The 20,945-nt window shown below is 41.1% G+C and overlaps 1 protein-coding gene across 1 annotated transcript; it reads right to left on the bottom strand.

The window, feature by feature from the left end:
- Nucleotides 1–591: 591 nt before the first annotated feature.
- Nucleotides 592–1,732, bottom strand: LOC114264678 (uncharacterized). Its single transcript, XM_082872827.1, has one exon. It carries the CDS (start codon nt 1,538–1,540, stop codon nt 848–850), a length of 693 nt encoding a protein of 230 aa, XP_082728953.1. The 5' UTR covers nt 1,541–1,732; the 3' UTR covers nt 592–847.
- Between the last annotated feature and the right edge of the window lie 19,213 nt (nt 1,733–20,945).

The following is a 20,945-nucleotide window of genomic DNA, read 5'->3' as shown; positions in this document are numbered from 1 at the left end:
ACATAGTATGTATGCTGTTATTGACAAAACATTAACGACTTGCCAAAAAAAAAATGCCGTAGAATGTGCTAACTACGACATGCATTTAATGCATGTCGTAAACATGATGCCATGAATAATTAGTTTTGTTGTAGTATAACATGTTAGTCTCACATAATGGATGAGTTTTTTTTATTATTTTTTTTCAAACAGAACCAAAAGATGTTCTGTGGTGTTATTACGACATCTGTGAGCCTAGGTTTCGGGTAATCGGTTGTCAGCTTAACTTGACCCGACCACATAATGGATGAGTTTGTTCGTGTACTTTTCTTTGTAAAGGTTTTTTTTTTATTGATAATTGAGAATTAATCTTAGACAATCGTTCTTTGGCCTCAATAGCACAATTCAAAATATGTGCAACCACCTGCTAATCTTACATATCGGGCGAAGTAGGATATAAGGACTAATAGAACGTGGGCGACTTACCTAATTCTCACTGTTCTTTGCACATAGCATTAAAACTAGTGTTTTTTTATTTTTATTTTTTTATCGGTAAAAGAAAATATTATTAAAACTACTGTTTGATGAAACAAAGACAGAAAGACAGTTCGATGGAGAGAAATTCAAACTAAAATATGAGTACTCTAGATGACACTTAGCAAATAAGTGCATCTTTGCTCATTATCATTTACAAGCAAAGTAAGTACGTGTCTACAACAAGAAGCATACTAAGAAAGATAAAGAGCAGTAGCACTCCCCACTAGCAGTAACAACAACTGATCAATATCACATATGATCAGCTAGCAACAGCTCTTATTTCCAACAATGGAACAGCTACATATATATGATGTATGCCCAACAAAGTCACTCAGTTGGAGCTGATAGGTGATGGAGGCTTGTGGGGAACACTTGGAGGCTTCTTTTCAGGAGTTGGTGGTTTCTTATATGGAGTTGGAGGCATCATCTTCTTGGGTAGCTTGACTTCTGCTTCACCACTCTTCATTGGAGGGTGGCCTGGATAGTGACCATGAGTTGGTGGCTTCTCTCCCTTAGGCAGCTTGTGTTCCATTGGTGGCTTCTCACCCATGGGTGGCTTGTGCTCCATTGGAGGCTTCTCACCCATGGGAGGCTTGTGTTCCATTGGTGGCTTCTCACCCATGGGTGGCTTGTGCTCCATTGGTGGCTTCTCACCCATAGGAGGCTTTTGCTCCATTGGAGGCTTCTCACCCATTGGTGGCTTGTGCTCCATTGGAGGCTTCTCACCCATTTGTGGCTTCTCTCCCATGGGTGGCTTGTGTTGCATTGGTAGCTTCTCACCCATGGGAGGCTTGTGCACCATTGGTGGCTTCTCTCCCATAGGTGGCTTGTGTTCCATTGGTGGCTTTTCACCCATGGGAGGCTTGTGCTCTATTGGTGGCTTCTCTCCCTTGGGTGGCTTGTGTTCCATTGGTGGCTTCTCACCTTTAGATGGTGGTTTGGGGAAGCCAGCGACGGAGGGAGTGGTGGTGGTAAGAACCACCGCCACACAAAGGAACAAGACTAGCAAGTGTGTGGGAGACATATTTCCTTTGCTTTGGGCACTCTGGATTTTTTGGTGATGCAAAACTAGGCCATTTGGGGTGGCCTTTTATAAGGGTTTGTAGCCATTTTCGGCAGGACACGCGTCATTACTTTGTGAATTTTGCTTTGGTATGTGGTGTGTGGTAATTGTAGCACAGTACCGTGAATGTCAAATTGATGTCGTGATGGTTTGTAGAAACAAAAATGTTAGATGTCTCAAAAATTCTACTAAAAATTTTATCAAATATTTTATATGGGTGTGGGACATACATGAGACCCACATTGTATGGGTCTCACACCCTGTAAAATATTTAGTAAAATTTTTAATAGAATATTTGAGATTTCAAACATTAGTCTGGTAGAAAATATCTAATGTGAAATTTTTCTTTAGTATATTGCCTTTAAATGTGATGGGCTCCTCTGGGACCCTCCAAGCTGATAAGTTTGACAAATTCTACAAATTAAAGCGATGTCCGACCAAATATGATCAAGAAAAAGTTACGTAGTCTGGAAGAGATTGTGATACTTTGTAATGATTTTTTTTTTTAAAATTTAAAATAATAATAATAAATTAATTTGATCATCTCATAATTCTTAAATGTTATAATGGAGATATTTCATTACAATCATAATATGAAAGATCCCATCAGTCCGTGCGGAAGATACTTCAAAAAATAATAGCACTATTATAATTTTAAAAATTTTATCTCAAAACATTAATATATAATCCTTATTCATATTATACTTTATATCAATTTAATCTCTTTCACACATGTCCATTGATGTAAAAAGCTCTACATAAATCTAATTTTATACACTAGAATAACTATATTTTATTTATTATCTAATTTTATACACCACACCATTAATGTAAAAAGCTCTACATAAATCTCATTAATATTTAACCACTGTGAGTATATCATATCAAGTGATACAAAAGGAAAATGATTTGTACCGCATGGGGGAGACCCCAGACCCAGTGGGAGCTGATTGGCCCAATAGGTTTTTTTTTTTTTTTTTTTCAATTTCCAATTTCTACGCGTATGTGTGGGGGTGGTGGTGGGGGTGGGAAAACAGTGGGGTTCTCCAGTACCACTCGATACAAAAATATGATGACAATAGAATTATTGGATGTATGTTAAAATATAATGTAATGATTACACTTAAAATTTCTAGTATTTTATCATATTTTATTAAGATACATTACAAATACACTCTTTAAAATTTGTTTAAAATAGAGGTTGTCCTCCAATAGTTTTGAAAATTAAAAATGTCCTCTTTTGTCATAATTTTTTATTTAACAAAAAAAATATATTTCTATATAACAATAAAATTACCTTAATTGTTAATTAAAATATGTTCTTAACGGCATTAAAAATTATTAATTGACTTGATAATTTAATAATATAATGAATCGTTTGTCATGTAACTATTAAAAATTTAAAAGGACATGATATAATTTTAAAAATTATATAAAATATGTAGTTTAAATTTTTTTTAAAGAGTGTTTTTAATTTGCTCTTTCATTTATCATACGATACGTCACATTTATATATAATCTTTCATACAATCAGTCGCTGGTTAATATGAATAGCATCTAATAATTGTGAGTCTTTCACATAAGTGTGGACATGTTGCATTTGTCATGCACAACTTTTTATAGATAAAGTAACGTAATTTTTTTTTTTTTCGCGCAGCAGTAAAGGAAAATCAGACTTTATTAGTTAACTTTAATCTCAATATAAAATGTTATCAAGGTTGAGAAAAGTTATAATTTGGTCATGGACCACCAAGAATCCACTAAAAAATATATGTATCGGGCACAAATCACATATCACATTTAACGTGTCATATAATATAATATCAAGTATGTATATGTTAGAACATATATATGAATTTCATCACAATTTTGTTGGACGTTAATTACAATGTCAGAAAATTTTGTTCACTCTTTATGAGCATTAACACACTGCAATTTGTTTCTTAAGAAAGTCTAGACACTCAAAAAAAAATACTCTAATTTTTTGATCTATGATATAGGATGAAACTTTTTTTTTATGTTGGATCATAGAAAAAATCATAGCCCTTCACTACAAATTTTGAATTTTTTTAGTTTTGAGAGTTTGGAATTGCTGTTGTTTCTTGGTTTCTCACTGACATTGGCAATTCCATTTTTTAAGAGTTCGATTCTTTCTCTCAGCAACTCCAATTGACTGAGGAGAATGGGGTGCAATGGTTTGGTAAATAATACCATGTTCAGAATAAAATTCTTCAAATGGTACATCATACTCACCACCCATCATGACCTAAACCCGCTCCTATAGGTTTAGCGTCGTAACCGGCCAGTAATCCTGGGATTACCAAAGGCCTCTTAACAGAATGACACATAATAAGGGGTTGCGGAAGCAAATATAGAAAATATGCAACGTCCATAGAGCTGTGTTAACGTATATGAGACAGAAAACTTCAAAACAAATTATATATATATATGTGACATCATAAACACATGAGTCTTACGTCACCTAAATACACAGATAATGCCAAAAGGGAACTTAGCCCAATGTACAGATAAGCAAAACAAAGCAAAAACATTTGTAGCAAGGTTACAAAACTAAACATTTCAAAGGAAACCTCCCCAAGAGACACAGTGGCTGGCTGACCTAACACTCCAGACAGCAGCTTAGGCCTAGTCATGCACCTACTCACCTACATACATAATATAATAAAGTAAGCGGAAGCCCAGTGAATATTAACGGAGTAAAGGATTTAAATGAATGATGTCCATAACAGGTACAAAAATCAGAGTTCATATTAGAAACAGATTTATATTCACGTTCTTGTTCAATCTACATACAAAAATCAAAGTTCATGCTTCGTTATACATGGTACATTCATTAGAGTTAACTTGCTTGTTAGTCCCATACGGAACCTCCGGTACAGGGAACTTGTAATACACTTGAGCCAAGGTGTTGTTACCCCCAGGCAAGGGCCATGAGACCACCGTATTATTACCCTCGAACAAGGGCCTTGCTTATAAACCACGATATTGTTACCCCCGGAAAAGGGCCTTGTGCTAAAAATGCCACGAATACTTGTCAAAAATTGAATAATCATTCATTGGACAAAATATAACATTTCATAAAACAGAGTATTTCTCGTCATATCATATCATATAAGAAATTACTTAGATGTAAATATAGCTTTACAAAGTTATTACTCACAGATGACTCCACTTACAGAACAGACAAATCAGATAACTTGTGGCGCGTGACCTACACACACTTAACAGTCACACATAACGAAACACACACTTGGTTGGTACTTAACTTGTTTCGTTTAATTCGTAATATGTTTCTAACTCTTAACCTCTTATTGAGTCTTAATTATGGTCTAGGAATGCCTAGGATGTAATGTGGATGCCAAAATGCACTTTGGAATCCTTAACAACACTTGCTGAAAACAGGGGTCCCGCTCGAGCGTAAAATCTTTTACTTGAGCGAGCATCCAAACATGTGAGGGGCCGCTCGAGCAATCTGCAAACTTTAAAAAAATACTGGTTGTATGATTTTCACGCTCGATGGTCGCTCAAGCGTGAGACTCAGGTCCTCGCTCAAGCGCAACTCTTGTCGCTTGAGCGGCCTACAAATACATGAAACTTCTAGAAGCTCGCATTTCACGCTCGAGCGAACCTCAGGTCGCTCGAGCGGAAGTGTAAGATCGCAGAGTGGTCACTCGAGCGCAGATTCTATCGCCCAAGCGGAAGTTCAGAATCTGGAATTTCCAGATTGCACTCCAAAGGTCCAAACTCGAACTACACATCTTAAAACTCATTTTTTTGGGTCAAAACTCTAGAAAACATTCAGAAACTTGTAAAATACCATGGTTTGAAGATCATTTCACTAAATCAAGGCTAAAAAGCATGCTAATTGACAAAGCTCTAACTTGAAATTTACGAATATGCAATGAACATGACATGTATGAATTACTTTGAACTAAGGCTTTCCAAAACATGATTAATTAAGGTCCAATGGTAAGAATTATGATGAATTCTCAAAACCAAGTCAAGATAGACACATGCATGTGACAATTCTTTAGAAATCTATTCAAAATGCCATGATATATGCATGCATGCATGGAATTCATTCATTAAAGCTCAAGTCTCTTACTTAGTCACCAAAGCTTCTTGAATTCTCTTCATTAACAATTTAAATACAAAGATTAAGAATCAAACACTCACCTAAGACCTTCAATTGAGCTCTAGGTTGTTTTATGTTTGAGCCTTTGAGTCAATTTCCTTTAGATGGCTAGCAATTCCCTTGTTTGATTTCAATTCTCTTAGTCTCTCTCTCCCTCTCTCCCTCTCTCTCTCTCTCTCTCTCTCTCTCTCTCTCTCTTTTCACACGTTAGAGCCAAAAGATGAGGAATTAAAGTGTGTAAAAGGTTCTAAGATTTATATTAGCCTTATATAGGCTCCACTAGTGGACTTAATTAACCTTAATTAACTTAGGCTAGACAAGGGTATTAATTAATCTAAATTGATTTGTTTTGAATCGAATTTCAATTGAACCTACCATAATGTTCTAAAAATTCCAAATAACACATATACTAAGTCAATTTTACATTCGGTTACCAATAAGGCCTTCAATTCATAAACCGAAACAGAAACACAAACAGATATTTCTACATTAGACAGATATAAACACAAATAATGCAATGCACAAGTAATTAACTCAGGATTTCATCTTAATTACTTATTAGGCGTATTAAATCATGGATTAACGTTAATTAGAGGTTGGGGTCGTTACACCACCTCTGTCACTTCTCATTATCTTAATATTTTTGCCAAGTTAATTTTTAACCTCAAGTTTATATTGCTTAAAAACTTCTAAGGCTTCATCTTTACTTCTCAATAAGTAAACATAGCAATATCGAGTGCAATCATCAATAAAAGTAATAAAGTACTTTGTACCTCCTCTAATTTAAACAAATTTTAAATCACAGATATCTGTGTGAATTAAACTTTTCTACTTTATTAAATGATGCCTTAGTGAGTTTTGCCTACACAAATATCACATTTATGATTAGGATCAAACTCTAAGTTTGGCAAACATTCTAAAGAAACAAGTCTATGCAAAGAATTAAAATTAATATGTCTTAATCTACCATGCCATAAAAAAGAAGATTCAACAATATAAACAGAAAATGTGTTCTTATTATTAAAAGCCAATTTTGGTACAACAGTTAGTACATTGAGCTTAACAAGCCCATCACTCATATAACCTCACCTCACATACATTCTACTCTTGGAGAGTACAACATTGTCAGATTCAAAGACTAATTTAAACTCATTCTTGATTAACAATGACCTAGAAATTAAATTCTTACGAATCTCCGACACATGGAGTACATTGTTAAGAGAGAGTTCTTTCCCCGATGTCATTTTCAGCAGAATATTTCCTTGTCCTTCCACAGTTGAAGTGGAGGAGTTTCCTATAAAAAGTTGTTCTCTACTTTCCACCACTTTGTAGGTTGTGAGCATCTTTTTATCTACACAAATATGACGGGTTGCTCCAGTATCCACCCATCACTCCTTGGGATTGCCCACCAAATTTGCTTTAGAGACTACTGCAGCAAGATTGATGTCTGTCACTCCATCAGAAAGATAAAAATCCTTGGCTATGTTGGCTTGTGTTGAATTTTTTCTTGAAATCCCTCTGTCTTTGCGAACGTGACAATCCTTAGCGCGATGTCCATCTTTACTGCACACGAAACACTTGTCTTTGAACATCTTGTTGAACCCGTTGTTGATCTCTTTGTTGATCTTACTAATGGATCCTTATTTGGGACCATTGCCATCATGCTTTCACTTCTTGTTGTTGAACTTTGACCCTTGTCCATGTTCCATAACATTTGTTTTAGCTTACATGACATGGTGTAGACACCCCATTTTTGACCGACCTCAAGACTCAGACATCACCGATTGAGCGCTCGGTGACGTTGCATATCGTGCTTGTTCAGAAGTTTCAGAGTCGCGGCCGTGAGCCCTGCCTCCGGACTTCCGAACCCTTTTCTGTGCCTTGTCTCGGTTTGCGAACCAGACTCGGTTTTCTCTGTTTCTTTTCCTGAGGGGAGGGAGAGGTCCTGTAGACCATCTCTCAGTGGCCGTGGGCTACATTTTGTGGCTATAGGCCATTTTGCCCATTTCGGAGCCCGGTTCCCGGTTTTCGGAGCTGTCAGGCCGTGTGCCTCGGTTCGGGACCGCTTAACCCTCTCAATTTGCTCTAAATTTTGGCATACATCTTATTTGCTCCCTTTTGAGAGACACTGGGGTCAGAGAAACCCACTTCGTGGCCGAATGCCACTTTCGGTGCTTAACAGCCCATTTTCGGGATCCCGAACTGCGTGTTTTGGCCCCCAAGCATTTGTTTTGCATCGATTTTCGTTCATTTTTGGCAGGTGCCTCTGTCTTATCACCAGGAAGGTCACTGGAGGGTGGGAGGCTAGCAATTATCTTAACAACCAGTTATATTCCATTTTCGCCCTCCGACACCCGTTTTTCCCACTTCCGAGCCAATGTTGAACACCTTGGGGCCACTTTCTTCAACCCCAAACCACATATTTGTGATGTACACACATGGGAGGACCCTAAAAGTTCATGTCCGGCCACTATTTTTGATCAATCGGCCACTTCTCCTAACCGAGACCTTTTCTTGAGGGAGCTTGACCCTTTTGGACCTTTTTTTTAGCTTCTCCAAGAAGCTTGACCTCTTTTAGCTTCTCCAAGAAGCTTGACCCTTTTTTTAGCTTCTCCAAGAAGCTTGAACCTTTTGACCCTTTTAAAGCTTCTCCAAGAAGCTTGAACCTTTTGAACCTTTTTGTTTAGCTTCTCCAAGAAACTTGAACCTTTTGACCCTTTTGGCTAGCTTCTCCAAGAAGCTTGAACCTCTTGACCCTTTTTGCCTAGCTTCTCCAAGAAGCTTGGCCCTTTTGCTCCAAGCTTCTAAGAGAAGCTTGGCCCTTTTGGTCAAAGCTTCCAAGAGAAGCTTTGCCCCTTTGGTTTCTCTATATAAAGAGAGCCTCCCCTCCCCTTTAGGAGGTGAAAAAAAATCTGATATAGGAGAGATATATATCACTCTCTCTATATATCTCCCTCTCTCTCTACATTTGGGTGGGTTAAAGGGTCCAAAAGGGGCTTATCCTTGGCCATTTACACACCAAGCCATAGCACAATACCTCCAACGCCCATTCCAGCAGCTTGAGGCTGTCCTCCAGAGGTTAAAAGCTCCCAAACTCAGTCCAAAGGTTGCTAAAGATTGGTTCTACAAGGGTGAGTCCCATTTTCCCTCTTTTGTGCATTTTTTTGGCCTATATCTTAGCTCCTTATGCTTATTGTTTTGAGCTCCGGCCATAACTGAAGGTGGCCTTGTTTTGAGCTCATTTTCACTTTTTCTTAAGGGCTCAACCCTGTTTGAGCCCCCCATATTGCACTTGCTTCAATACCCTTCTTAAATACCGTTTTCTTGCATGATTTTTTTAGCTTGTGTGTGGTCTGTTTTGGAGTTTTTACAGTTCTGTAAATAGGATTATTTTCAGCCTCTCTTCAACATTGAAGAAGGGATCAACACTGTTTGGGACCTCCATGCTATACTTGCCTTTATACTCCCTTTTTGGTCCCATTTTTGCATGCTTTGGCAGCCTATTGTGCTTTTGTTTTTGGCCATTTTACAGTTCTGAAAATAGTCTTATTTTGGCCCATTATTCATGTTTCATTTAGGGCCTTTCATGGTTTGGGACCTCCATATGCCACTTCATGTTATATCTCTCTTTTGGTCCCCATTCTTGCATGTTTTGTTAGCCTATCATGCTTTTGTTTTTGGCCATTTTACAGTTCTGAAAATAGTCTTATTTTGGCCCATTCTTCATGTTTCATTAAGGGTCTTTGTCCGTTTGTGGAATATTTTGTATACTTTGTGTTATAGCCTCTTTTGAGCCTCATTTTGCATTGCATTTCTAGCATGTTTGTATACTGTTTTGGAGTTTTTACAGTTCTGTAAATATGCTTATTTTTTATCCCTCTTCAATGTTGTAGAAGGGAATTTTTCAGTTTGGGCATTGCATATACCACTTGCCTCTTCGGCCACCTTTTGGCCCATTTTCTTGCATAAGAGCTTAGCCATATCTATGTTTGTTTTTATGGTTTTTACAGTTCTGTAGAGTGGCTTATTTTTGGCCCCTCTTCAATGTTGTTGAAGGGTCCTAACCTATTTGGAGTTAGCAGCTGTGAGTTGCTTCATAATCTCATGTTTAGGGCCATTTTTGCATGCCATTGGTGCCCTATCGTTGTTTGCTGTTTGGCCATGATTTGTACTGGAAAAATGCTTATTTTGAGGCTGCCTTGCTTCTGTCTTTTCATTCCATGTACCAATTATGCATGCTTTGTATAGCTGTAGTTCATTCTATGCGCCTAAATTCGCATTTCGGGAGAGATTCCATGCATCGGGTGTGTTTACGCCTCATTTCGGGGCTGTTTTCCCCCACTTTTCATTGCTGAAAATCCATTAGCATGTTTTCATATCATTTCATGTCAATTGCATTGCGTATGCCATTGCCTCGGTTTGCGTGCCCGTGTGCACACATTTCGAGGCACTTCATTTTCATCCATCGGCCTCTTATGTGAGTGTGGCTGAGGCTCTCTCATGTTAGTATAAGTCCATGTTGCATTCTATATGCCATTTCCATGCTATTGCATTGTATATGCCATTGCCTCGGTTTGCGTGCCCGTGTGCACGCATTTCGAGGCACTTCATTTTCACTCATCGGCCTCTTATGTGAGTATGGCTGAGGCTCTCTCATGTTAGTATAAGCCCATATCACATTTCCATGTCATTCACATTGCGTATGTCATTTTCTCGGTTTGCGTGCCCGTGTGCACGCATTTCGTGGCATCTCATTTTCATAGCATTGAGCATACTAGGCTGTATCTTAGTTGCATTTCATGCATATCATGCATATTTCATCGTGTTCGGGATAGGAGTTAGCCCGGGCACGGGAAACGAGGTGCGTTTCGTACTCCGAGTGACGGAACGCGTCTCAATTCCAAGTCACCGACACTCCGGATTACCCATGATGGAGTTAGGTTTTGTTATGTTTATACGTGCATTCATTCTATATTGAGTTGCACATTTCGGTTCATCGGCCATCATGCATCAATATGCGTGATTGGTGGCACGAGGATCGAGGCATGCATATATCTGTGAAAATACATTGCTATGCCCCTTTCCTGCTCTCTGTTGCAGCAAATCAAGAATCAGCGGTCTTCCGAGGCTTGGCGCGCATTTCAAAAGAAAAGGTGTAAACAGAGGCTAATCGGGGCATCCAGTGGATTTTCGCGCAAGGCAGCCCAGACATGCATCATTCATCAGAAGCAAGGCAGTCCCTAGCTTGCATGCCAGTTTTACAGCTTTCTTAGTTAATTTGTAAATTAATTAGGAATTTGTACATTATTTGGACTGTATTACTTGGACTATAATATTCTTTTATTCGGGATTGTATATTTATTCAGACCCTCTGCGCGAGGGCACAACTGTAATAAGTGTGCGTGTGTGTGTTGTATGTCTTCCAACCCCACGTCTTTCTCCCTTTTATTTACCAGCTTATGATGGTTAGATTAAGGCATATTTCAATTAGCATAAAGTATGACAGCATGTTTGCATCATTCATTTGTTTTGCATGCACCGGGCTCGGCGCATTATACTAACTGCATTTGTATTTCAATTCCAAATTGAATACATGTTAGCTGTAGCATTCCATATGCCATGTTTAGAATAGCCGAGCCTGCTATAGTTTGCATTTTTGCATGTGTTGCATTAGGCATTTCTGTATACTTAGGATTCATGCATGATTTCTAATGAGTTCTGGTTCTGGCTTGGAGTACTCGGTAAGTTTTATGCTTTAGCATCCTTGCATGCGTGTGAGTGACTGCCACGAATAGCATGCTTACCATGAGGCTAATTGCTAATGTGATATAACTGCCTGAATGCCTGTGGGTGAAGGTTGGGTTATTTGAATTGGAATGAATCATCAACTGTGAGTTTTAAGCTCACTAGATAGTGGCAAAACCATCCTTTCTAAGCCCACCTGCGGGTGGCAAAATCTGCATTTTAAGCCTACTTGCGAGTAGCAAACCATCTTTCAAATAAACAAGCATGAAATGTTTTGTTCCAATTCGGGCGACCCAGTCTATACTTATATGCTGTGTGCATCACATAGTAACCTAGGCTAATAACCGGAATAAGAACACACAAAGTTTTCAAAAATAGATATCATGGTTAGTAGAGGCCGATCTTTGATCGGGCGAGCGGGGGTGCTCACGAAGTGACCTTCCCCAATCGTACCCAAGTTCCCGAACCGAGGCAACTTTGGTGATGACGGACACGTGGCCTTTGGCACCGAGTCAGGGTTTCCTAAATTTCCCATTAAAAAAAACATTTAGGTGGCGACTCTGTATCTGGCAAAGCAGTCTATGTTTGGCACTTCTTTCAAAAATCTGTTTTCTCAAAACAATTTGCCGGATTTGGACTCTTTGGTTCAGACTTAGAACCGTGACAATTTGGAGAGTCCTGAGCTGTAGTGACCCCAAAATGAACGGAACGGGAGCTCGTTCCTCCCGGGAGCGTTCGGGGACGTCTACAGTTTCTGGCGACTCTGCTGGGGATTTAGAGAACTTGACTCGAACTCGTGATATCTGTTTTTGACTACACTTGTGTGTTTCTTTGCATTGCATTTGCATTGGTGCGCCTAGGACACCGTGTTTGCCATCTGCTATTCCTGAACGGTTTGCCGGAGGCTTGTCTTGTCAAGGCATGACCATAAGGCTGACCGGTTGTGGGCTCTGCCAATATGGGAACACAAACCCCGGTTTTACCGGGGCACCCTCTTTGACCATTCGACCTAGTGCATATTCGGATCCATAGTGACCATTCCAAACTAGGACAGGTTGCTTACCCGTTTATAGGTTGTTTAAAACCGCTGCATGCGTAGTGAAACCCTAGCTCCTGACAAAATAGGACAGGGAAACCCTACCCCTTCATAGGGGTGTTTTGGCTCTCACTTATCTATTATGTGCTTTAGAGTGCGTCTCTACAGGAATGCATGTACCAGTTTGCAAGTTTGGGCATCAGGCCTGCGGGCATTACTATCAGTATTTGGGAGTCAGCTTTACCTGTAGGTATCAGACTCAGATTTTGAGGCCGAATTTTGGGGCAGAATTTAGTAGAGGGCACACTCATTCAACTATGCTCGTATCTGTTCAGATGGAATCAGGCTAAGATGCTGTCTGTTTTCTCTTTTGCAAGGTAGTCTGGGGAACCATAGCTTCAGAAGGCTCCGATGTCCCCCGAGGTTCATCGAACTTGTGCTGATAGACTTTGCTAGGTCAGAGATTCAGTTCAAGGGCAATTAGTGTTCCTCCGCCAGAGGCCAGGGATAAATACCAATCAGTCAGATGGAACAGCAGAACATGTCAGGGATGGAGGCCATGATGCGCCAGATGCAAGAAAGTATAAAACTCATGCAGCAGGATGCTGCCTGTCAGGCGGAATTTGCCAAACAGCAGGCTGTGATCATGGCTCAGCAGGCCGAGCTCATCACCAAGCTGCAACAGCAAAGCGACGCGTCCACTTCACAACAAGTTCCTCCCCCAACAGGAGCTCCAGCACCTAGGGAGACGCCAAATGTCCAGGAAGGTACGGACATTCCGGTAGGGCCGGCTCCGCTCCCAATTTTACCTCAACTATCCAAAACACCTACCAATCTACCGGACTCTCCCTCCGAGTTCGAGGTCGACCCCACAGCGTTGAAGTTGAGCAAGCTGGAAAAGTTGTTCAAGAAATCCCAGGGGGTAAAGTCCATCCCGGGCATTAAGGACGAATACACCGATGCAGCTGTAACTCTGCCGGACAGGTTCAAGATGCCTCACGTCGACCGTTTTGATGGGTCAGGAGATCCCATGGTCCACTTGAGCTTGTTTTCAGATGTTCTGCGCCCGATGGGCTTGACAAGATCACAAAAGCTCTCCCTTTTTGGCAGGACCCTGTCGGGTATTGCGGTCACCTGGTATGCCAAATTGGAGGATTTGGTGAAACGGAGCTGGGAGGACATGGCCGAGGCCTTCGTCACACAATATTCATACAATACCCAAATCGAGATTACGACCCGTGATCTTGAGGCGATGAGGCAGGAGCCGAAGGAGAGCTTCTCAGAATTTGTGTCTCGGTGGAGGGCGAAGGCCTCGATGATGACTCTAAGGCCTACTGATAAGGATCAAATCCGGATGGTTGTGCGCAACCTCCAGCCCAAACTAATGCAGAAAATGATCGTAATCCCCTTTCCTACTTTCTCAGATTTACACGAGATGGGAGTGCAGATCGAGGATGCTATGAAGCAGGGCCTCTTTGACCAGGAGAAGGAACAGCCCAGGAGGGCGTTTTCCCGCAGTTCGAATGCGACCACCAGTGGTGATGTAGCTGCAAGATCTTCTGATGTGGGCATGGTGGCTACCACCGTATCAAAAACAGCTACCTCATTCACCGGTGCGTCCGGAAGTAGCTCACAAGGAACCAAATATCCACCCCGAGTCAAGAGGGTTTTCACCCCGCTTTATATGCCTTTGTCAAAAGCTCTAGAGGCCTTAATCCGGAAAGGGCATCTGAAACTGTTGGAACAACGGCCCTTACCCGATCCTATCCCTGCAAAACATGATCAGACTAAGTACTGCGCCTACCATCAACAAACCGGTCATGACACCGACAGTTGCTTTCGTCTGCGCCATGATGTACAAGATCTGTTTGACAACGGGGTCATCCCCGCGCCAGTCCAGCAAAGTCCATCAGCACTTGATCAGTGAACTTATGGGGGTGGGTAATGTGATGTGATCGAGGGATGAACCAGCTGCGGGTGGCACTCGATTTACTCCAGATGTGGGAAGGACAGGCACTATTCTGAGCATTTGCGAATGCCAGTTTCTGACTTGGGTATTGGGTCAGTCTTGTTGTTTTGTTTTGAGTCTGTCTTTTTGTTTTGAGTCAGTCTCTTTTGTTTTGAGTCTGTCTTGTTGTATCGAGTCAGTCCTGTTGTATAGGAGTCGGGTGATTCCGGGGGGTGTTACCTCGGGCGTCACCATTTTGTTTCATGATTGTCTTTTCATTTTGTTTTGAGTCTGTTTCTACCAGGGAGCCAGTTGTGCCAACAGATTTGAATGAAACAGCAGTAATTTTTGCACTTCTGTGTTCGCTTTTGCCGTGTGCTAGTTGTGCCAGGATCTGAATGAAACGGTAGTGCATTCCACCTGCTCTCTTGTGCCCCAAAACCATTGCATTGACCTAAGTTTTTCAAAACCTTTTGAACACTGCAGTGAAAACGAAGAGGAAGGAATTCCTCGAGATTTGCAAAACTTTGATCAATTAAGAGAAAGAGAGGCATGCTAAGCCCTTAATGATTGAGATCATGCTTGTTAGCGTGAGTACTGGGAAGGATCCTGGCTTGATCCAGATTGGTTCTACACTATCTTCAGCGCGAGCGATTTGTCACTTTCTTAAAAATTTTCAAAAACAAAATGTTTTGCGCGGTCCTGCGAAGACCTGTGTGGAATCGCTTTTGAGATTGTGCAGCCTAGGATCGCTCTTAGCCTCGAGACTCAACCCCTTTGCTTCCAAACCTTGAAATTGAATTCAGAAGGTTCAACGGTCAACTACGATGTGAGGCCTGTGTGGCCGGATTTGAAGCAGCCCTCGAACAAGAGGCCAAGAAAGTCAGGTCAAGAAGATCAGATCTCATTAGAGGAAACTTACGAAGCTAGAACAGCAGCCATTCTCCTGGATTCAGATGACTTCAGGATCTCAAAACCATTTGACATGGACAAAGCTACACTTTTACCCTTTGAGAGGCTCGCTGGGCCGAAAACCCGGAAGGGCGACCCAGGCAAACGTTAGAGCAAGAAAGAAAAAAAAAAGAATAAAAATGAAGAAAGATGCAAAGAAAAGAACAAAGAAAAAATAAAATAAAAAAAAAAAGAGGAAAAGAAATAAAAAAATTGAAAAGAAAAGAAGAACAAAGCTCGCAAGGTCGAAAACCCGCAACAGGTGCCTTGGCAAAAGTTAGAGCCTAAAAAGGAGAGGTTAATACCCGAGTGTACCTTAACCCCGAACTACGTAAGGCTTGATTCCCATCCTTGGGATACGTAGGCAACTTCATTCTGAAGTCCAGCCCTAAAACACTTCAAATGCGATCATGTCCATGTAATGGTTCTGATAATCTTTGCCTTCTCTGTATCCGAGAGTTCGGTTGCAATCATCGCTTCGGGGACCGATTACAATGTGCTGCGGTGCTATTCAAACAAGGGGCAACTTTCCGTTGCCATTCAATGCGCCGCGGTGCCGTTCAAACAAGGGGCAACTTTCCGTTGCCATGCAGTTCCCCTCAAGCAAGGGGCAATTTTCCTTCGAATCTGAAGTTGTGCATCTCAAGAGCGGGTTCCGTACTCGCCGAGCAGTGGCCGTTTGCAAAAATAGTTTTTGAGAATTTTTAATGAAGTTGACTAATTTTCTCTCAAAACTTATTCCATTTTTCCAAAACTGGACCATTTCTTGGACCCCAAAAAGGGAAAGTTTTCAGTGCTCACAGCATAACTTGCATGATTTCAAATCAGAAAATCGAACAAGCGCGTTAACCTAACTCATGTTGGTCAAAACTGTTTTAGTAGAAAGCAAAAACAAAAAATGGTCAAAATGATGAACTAGGGGCACAATTGAGTCAGGTGTTCTGTCTTTTCCCCTTTGTCAAAATACTTGCCAGAAAGGGCACTCTACTTGTCGGAAAAGGCACCGTATTCGCCAGAAAAGGGGACAACAAAGGGCAGAAAGCTCTCTCATCCTCCAAGCAGCGAGGTATCAAGCCGAGTGCGAAGCACGAATTGGAATGGATCGAGATGCTCCATTCCCTCATCCGGCGCATCGACAGATGTCACCGAAGGAAATAGCCGCGAGCTGATTATGTTGGGTGTGAGCCCGCAACTTCCTGTTCATCCATCAACCACCCAGGGGAGGGATTGGAAAAATGAGAGATTGAAGAATAGAGAGATGTGCGATGAGAGAAAAAGTGAGAAAAGGGCTTTTTCAGAAAAACAGAGCTTGAGGGCCAAGTGATGTGAGAACCACAAATGAGAAAGGGTGGGAAACACTACCCGGTGAAACAGGCTCCCTGTGCACGTCTGAGTGTCGTGTCTTTTTGTTTTATCTCGATTCTTATTTCGAGTCGTTTCGAGTGTTACTCGATGTGTCTAGGTTGTGTGCCTTTTATTTCCTTGTTGAGTCGTTTTGCTGTGTTCAGTCGTAGACTCGATACCCAGTCAAAAACTCATTTATCAATTCAAAAATAAAATCGTTTCGTGCTCAGAGTGCTGTGCCATTCTTCATAATTGTGCAAAACAAGATTCGTTCTTTCATAAAACCGCAGGGTTCAACCCAGGTCACGTCAGAACAGTAAAACCAGGACCTATTTGAAGCTATATGGGTTCCAGACTACAAAGCAAAAGCAAAAGAGGAAATGTCGAGCATCTCAGTTTGTTTCAACTTCAGTAAGTTCCAGGACTACATTCCGTGTGTACCTCTTCAGGTCTTGCCAATGCTCCGAAGTATGAGTGTGCCTCAAGCTCAAGCTCAAGATCAAGTCTGCTTCAAGCCAAAATGGTAATCAGAAGTGCTCTCCCTGAGTACCATTCCCCGCCAGAGGCATCTTGGCTGTATTCGCAATGAGTTCCTAGGAGACCAACTGCGACGGTGGAAACTAGAGTTCGAATGGCTGATGCCTAGAACACAAAGGTTCGGGATTTCCGAGACTAAAGTCTGGTTTAAATACCCAGAGGCGTGTCCTCGGCTTGAAATCTGTATGGAAGCCCCATAGGTTGAGATAGCGGGTATGCACCTCAATTCTGGATACTGAACCAACCTAGTCTGTCACCCCGTTGGAGAATAGGGAAAGCTGTGAATATGGTCAGGAAGAAAGGCAACGCCCAAAGTGTCCTACATGAAGAACCCTTGTCAGTATTTCAGAGCCTTTGTACTGTAAGTTGAAGGTAAGTGTTCGAGGAGCACAGGGGAAGATCCCTATCGGAGCAGAGCGGTTCACCGCCACTCACCTCATGAGGTGCTTTCTAAAGCGCTGTTTTGTCAATTTATTGCTTTCCTTAAGCATCATGCATTGTATTGCACTGTACCTATCAAGTTTCTTTCTCATTCGTGCACGATATTGTATGTACGGTTCATTCAAAGAAGTTCTGTTTGAGACCCTTTATTTAGTGTATCAATCACACTTCATTTATTTAGTGTATCAATCACACTCTCTTCACTTAGTGTATCAATCACACTTCTTTCATCTTGTGTATCTATCACATACATTCTCGTTTTGTGTATCAATCACACTTCACTTCATTCACTTAGTGTATCAATCACACTTCATTTACTTTTGCGTATCTATCACACACGTTCTCATTTTGTGTATCTACCATGCACATATTCATTTTCAGTATATCAATCATACTCTGTTCACATAGTGCATCTATCACACTTTGTGTTCACTTTCAGTATATCAATCATACTCTGTTCACATAGCGCATCTATCACGCTTTGTGTTTGCTTTTAGTGTATCAATCACACTCTGCTCACATTGTGCATCTATTACACTTTGTGTTCACTTTTAGTGTATCAATCACACTCTGTTCACATAGTGCATCTATCACACTTTGTGTTTGCATTTAGTATATCAATCACACTCTGTTCACATTGTGCATCTATCACATTTTGTGTTCATTTTTAGTGTATCAACCACACTCTGTTCACATAGTGCATCTATCACACTTTGTGTTCATTTTCAGTATATCAATCATACTCTGTTCACATAGCGCAGCTATCACGCTTTGTGTTTGCTTTCCGTATATCAATCATACTCTGTTCACATAGTGCATCTATCACACTTTGTGTTCACTTTCAGTATATCAATCATACTCTGTTCACATAGCGCATCTATCACGCTTTGTGTTTGCTTTTAGTGTATCAATCACACTCTGCTCACATTGTGCATCTATCACACTTTGTGTTCACTTTTAGTGTATCAACCACACTCTGTTCACATAGTCCATGTATCACACTTTGTGTTCACTTTCAGTATATCAATCATACTTTGTTCACATAGTGCATCTATCACACTTTGTGTTCACTTTCAGTATATCAATCATATTTTGTTCACATAGTGCATCTATCACACTTTGTGTTCACTTTTAGTGTATCAATCACACTTCATTCATTTAGTATATCCATCATACTTGTTCACTAAGTGCATCTATCACACTTTGTGTTCCCTTTTAGTATATCCATCATACTTGTTCACTAAAGTGCATCTATCACACTTTGTGCTCACCTTTTTGTGTATCAATCACACACTCTCGCTTTGTGTATCTATCATACTTGTTCACTAAGTGCATCTATCACACTTTGTGTTCCCTTTTAGTATATCCATCATACTTGTTCACTAAAGTGCATCTATCACACTTTGTGCTCACCTTTTTGTGTATCAATCACACACTCTCGCTTTGTGTATCTATTCATACTTGTTCACTAAGTGCATCTATCACACTTTGTGCTCACCTTTTTGTGTATCAATCACACACTCTCGCTTTGTGTATCTATCATACTTGTTCACTAAGTGCATCTATCACACTTTGTGCTCACCTTTTTGTGTATCAATCACACACTCTCGCTTTGTGTATCTATCATACTTGTTCACTAAGTGCATCTATCACACTTTGTGCTCACCTTTTTGTGTATCAATCACACACTCTCGCTTTGTGTATCTATCATACTTGTTCACTTAGTGTGCCTATCACACTTTGTGTTCACTTTTTTGTGTATCAATCACATGTTCGCTCTGTGTATCTATCACACATGCACACTGTATTTACAGTGAAAATTCCATAATTTTCTTACATCCTTTCTGCACGAGATGTAGTTTGGCTCGAGTTTACTTGCTTGCCTAGCATTCGCTTAAAATGTTGCATTTATTTCGCATAATTGCTTCATTACAGCTCTCTTTGCATGATCATGAGTGATAACAGGCTTCGCGTAGCGTATAAGTCCAATCTTCAAAATCTTCTTGCATATCATTTTGCATTTTGCCCCCTTTGCCTGCGGGCATGCCTGCGGGCCCATCTCTGTTTATCTTGTATGTTTGTCTAAGTCTTCGGCCTTGTCCAAAAATGGGTCGTCTCTGGGCTTTGACATTCACTCCCGTCATTCTTATGACTTCCGAGTTCTGTCAAAGAGGGGCAACTGTAGACACCCCATTTTTGACCGACCTCAAGACTCAGACATCACCGATTGAGCGCTCGGTGACGTTGCATATCGTGCTTGTTCAGAAGTTTCAGAGTCGCGGCCGTGAGCCCTGCCTCCGGACTTCCGAACCCTTTTCTGTGCCTTATCTCGGTTTGCGAACCAGACTCGGTTTTCTCTGTTTCTTTTCCTGAGGGGAGGGAGAGGTCCTGTAGACCATCTCTCAGTGGCCGTGGGCTACATTTTGTGGCTATAGGCCATTTTGCCCATTTCGGAGCCCGGTTCCCGATTTTCGGAGCTGTCAGGCCGTGTGCCTCGGTTCGGGACCGCTTAACCCTCTCAATTTGCTCTAAATTTTGGCATACATCTTATTTGCTCCCTTTTGAGGGACACTGGGGTCAGAGAAACCCACTTCGTGGCCGAATGCCACTTTCGGTGCTTAACAGCCCATTTTCGGGATCCCAAACTGCGTGTTTTGGCCCCCAAGCATTTGTTTTGCATCGATTTTCGTTCATTTTTGGCAGGTGCCTCTGTCTTATCACCAGGAAGGTCACTGGAGGGTGGGAGGCTAGCAATTATCTTAGCAACCAGTTATATTCCATTTTCGCCCTCCGACACCCGTTTTTCCCACTTCCGAGCCAATGTTGAACACCTTGGGGCCACTTTCTTCAACCCCAAACCACATATTTGTGATGTACACACATGGGAGGACCCTAAAAGTTCATGGCCGGCCACTATTTTTGATCAATCGGCCACTTCTCCTAACCGAGACCATTTCTTGAGGGAGCTTGACCCTTTTGGACCTTTTTTTTAGCTTCTCCAAGAAGCTTGACCTCTTTTAGCTTCTCCAAGAAGCTTGACCCTTTTTTTAGCTTCTCCAAGAAGCTTGAACCTTTTGACCCTTTTAAAGCTTCTCCAAGAAGCTTGACCCTTTTGAACCTTTTTGTTTAGCTTCTCCAAGAAACTTGAACCTTTTGACCCTTTTGGCTAGCTTCTCCAAGAAGCTTGAACCTCTTGACCCTTTTTGCC

The sequence above is a fragment of the Camellia sinensis genome, chromosome 6 (genome assembly GCF_055761805.1).
Source record: "Camellia sinensis isolate YWXY chromosome 6, ASM5576180v1, whole genome shotgun sequence".
Lineage (NCBI taxonomy): Eukaryota > Viridiplantae > Streptophyta > Magnoliopsida > Ericales > Theaceae > Camellia > Camellia sinensis.
The sequence above is the reverse complement of the archived record's forward strand: the minus strand, read 5'-3'. Positions and strand labels throughout refer to the sequence as shown.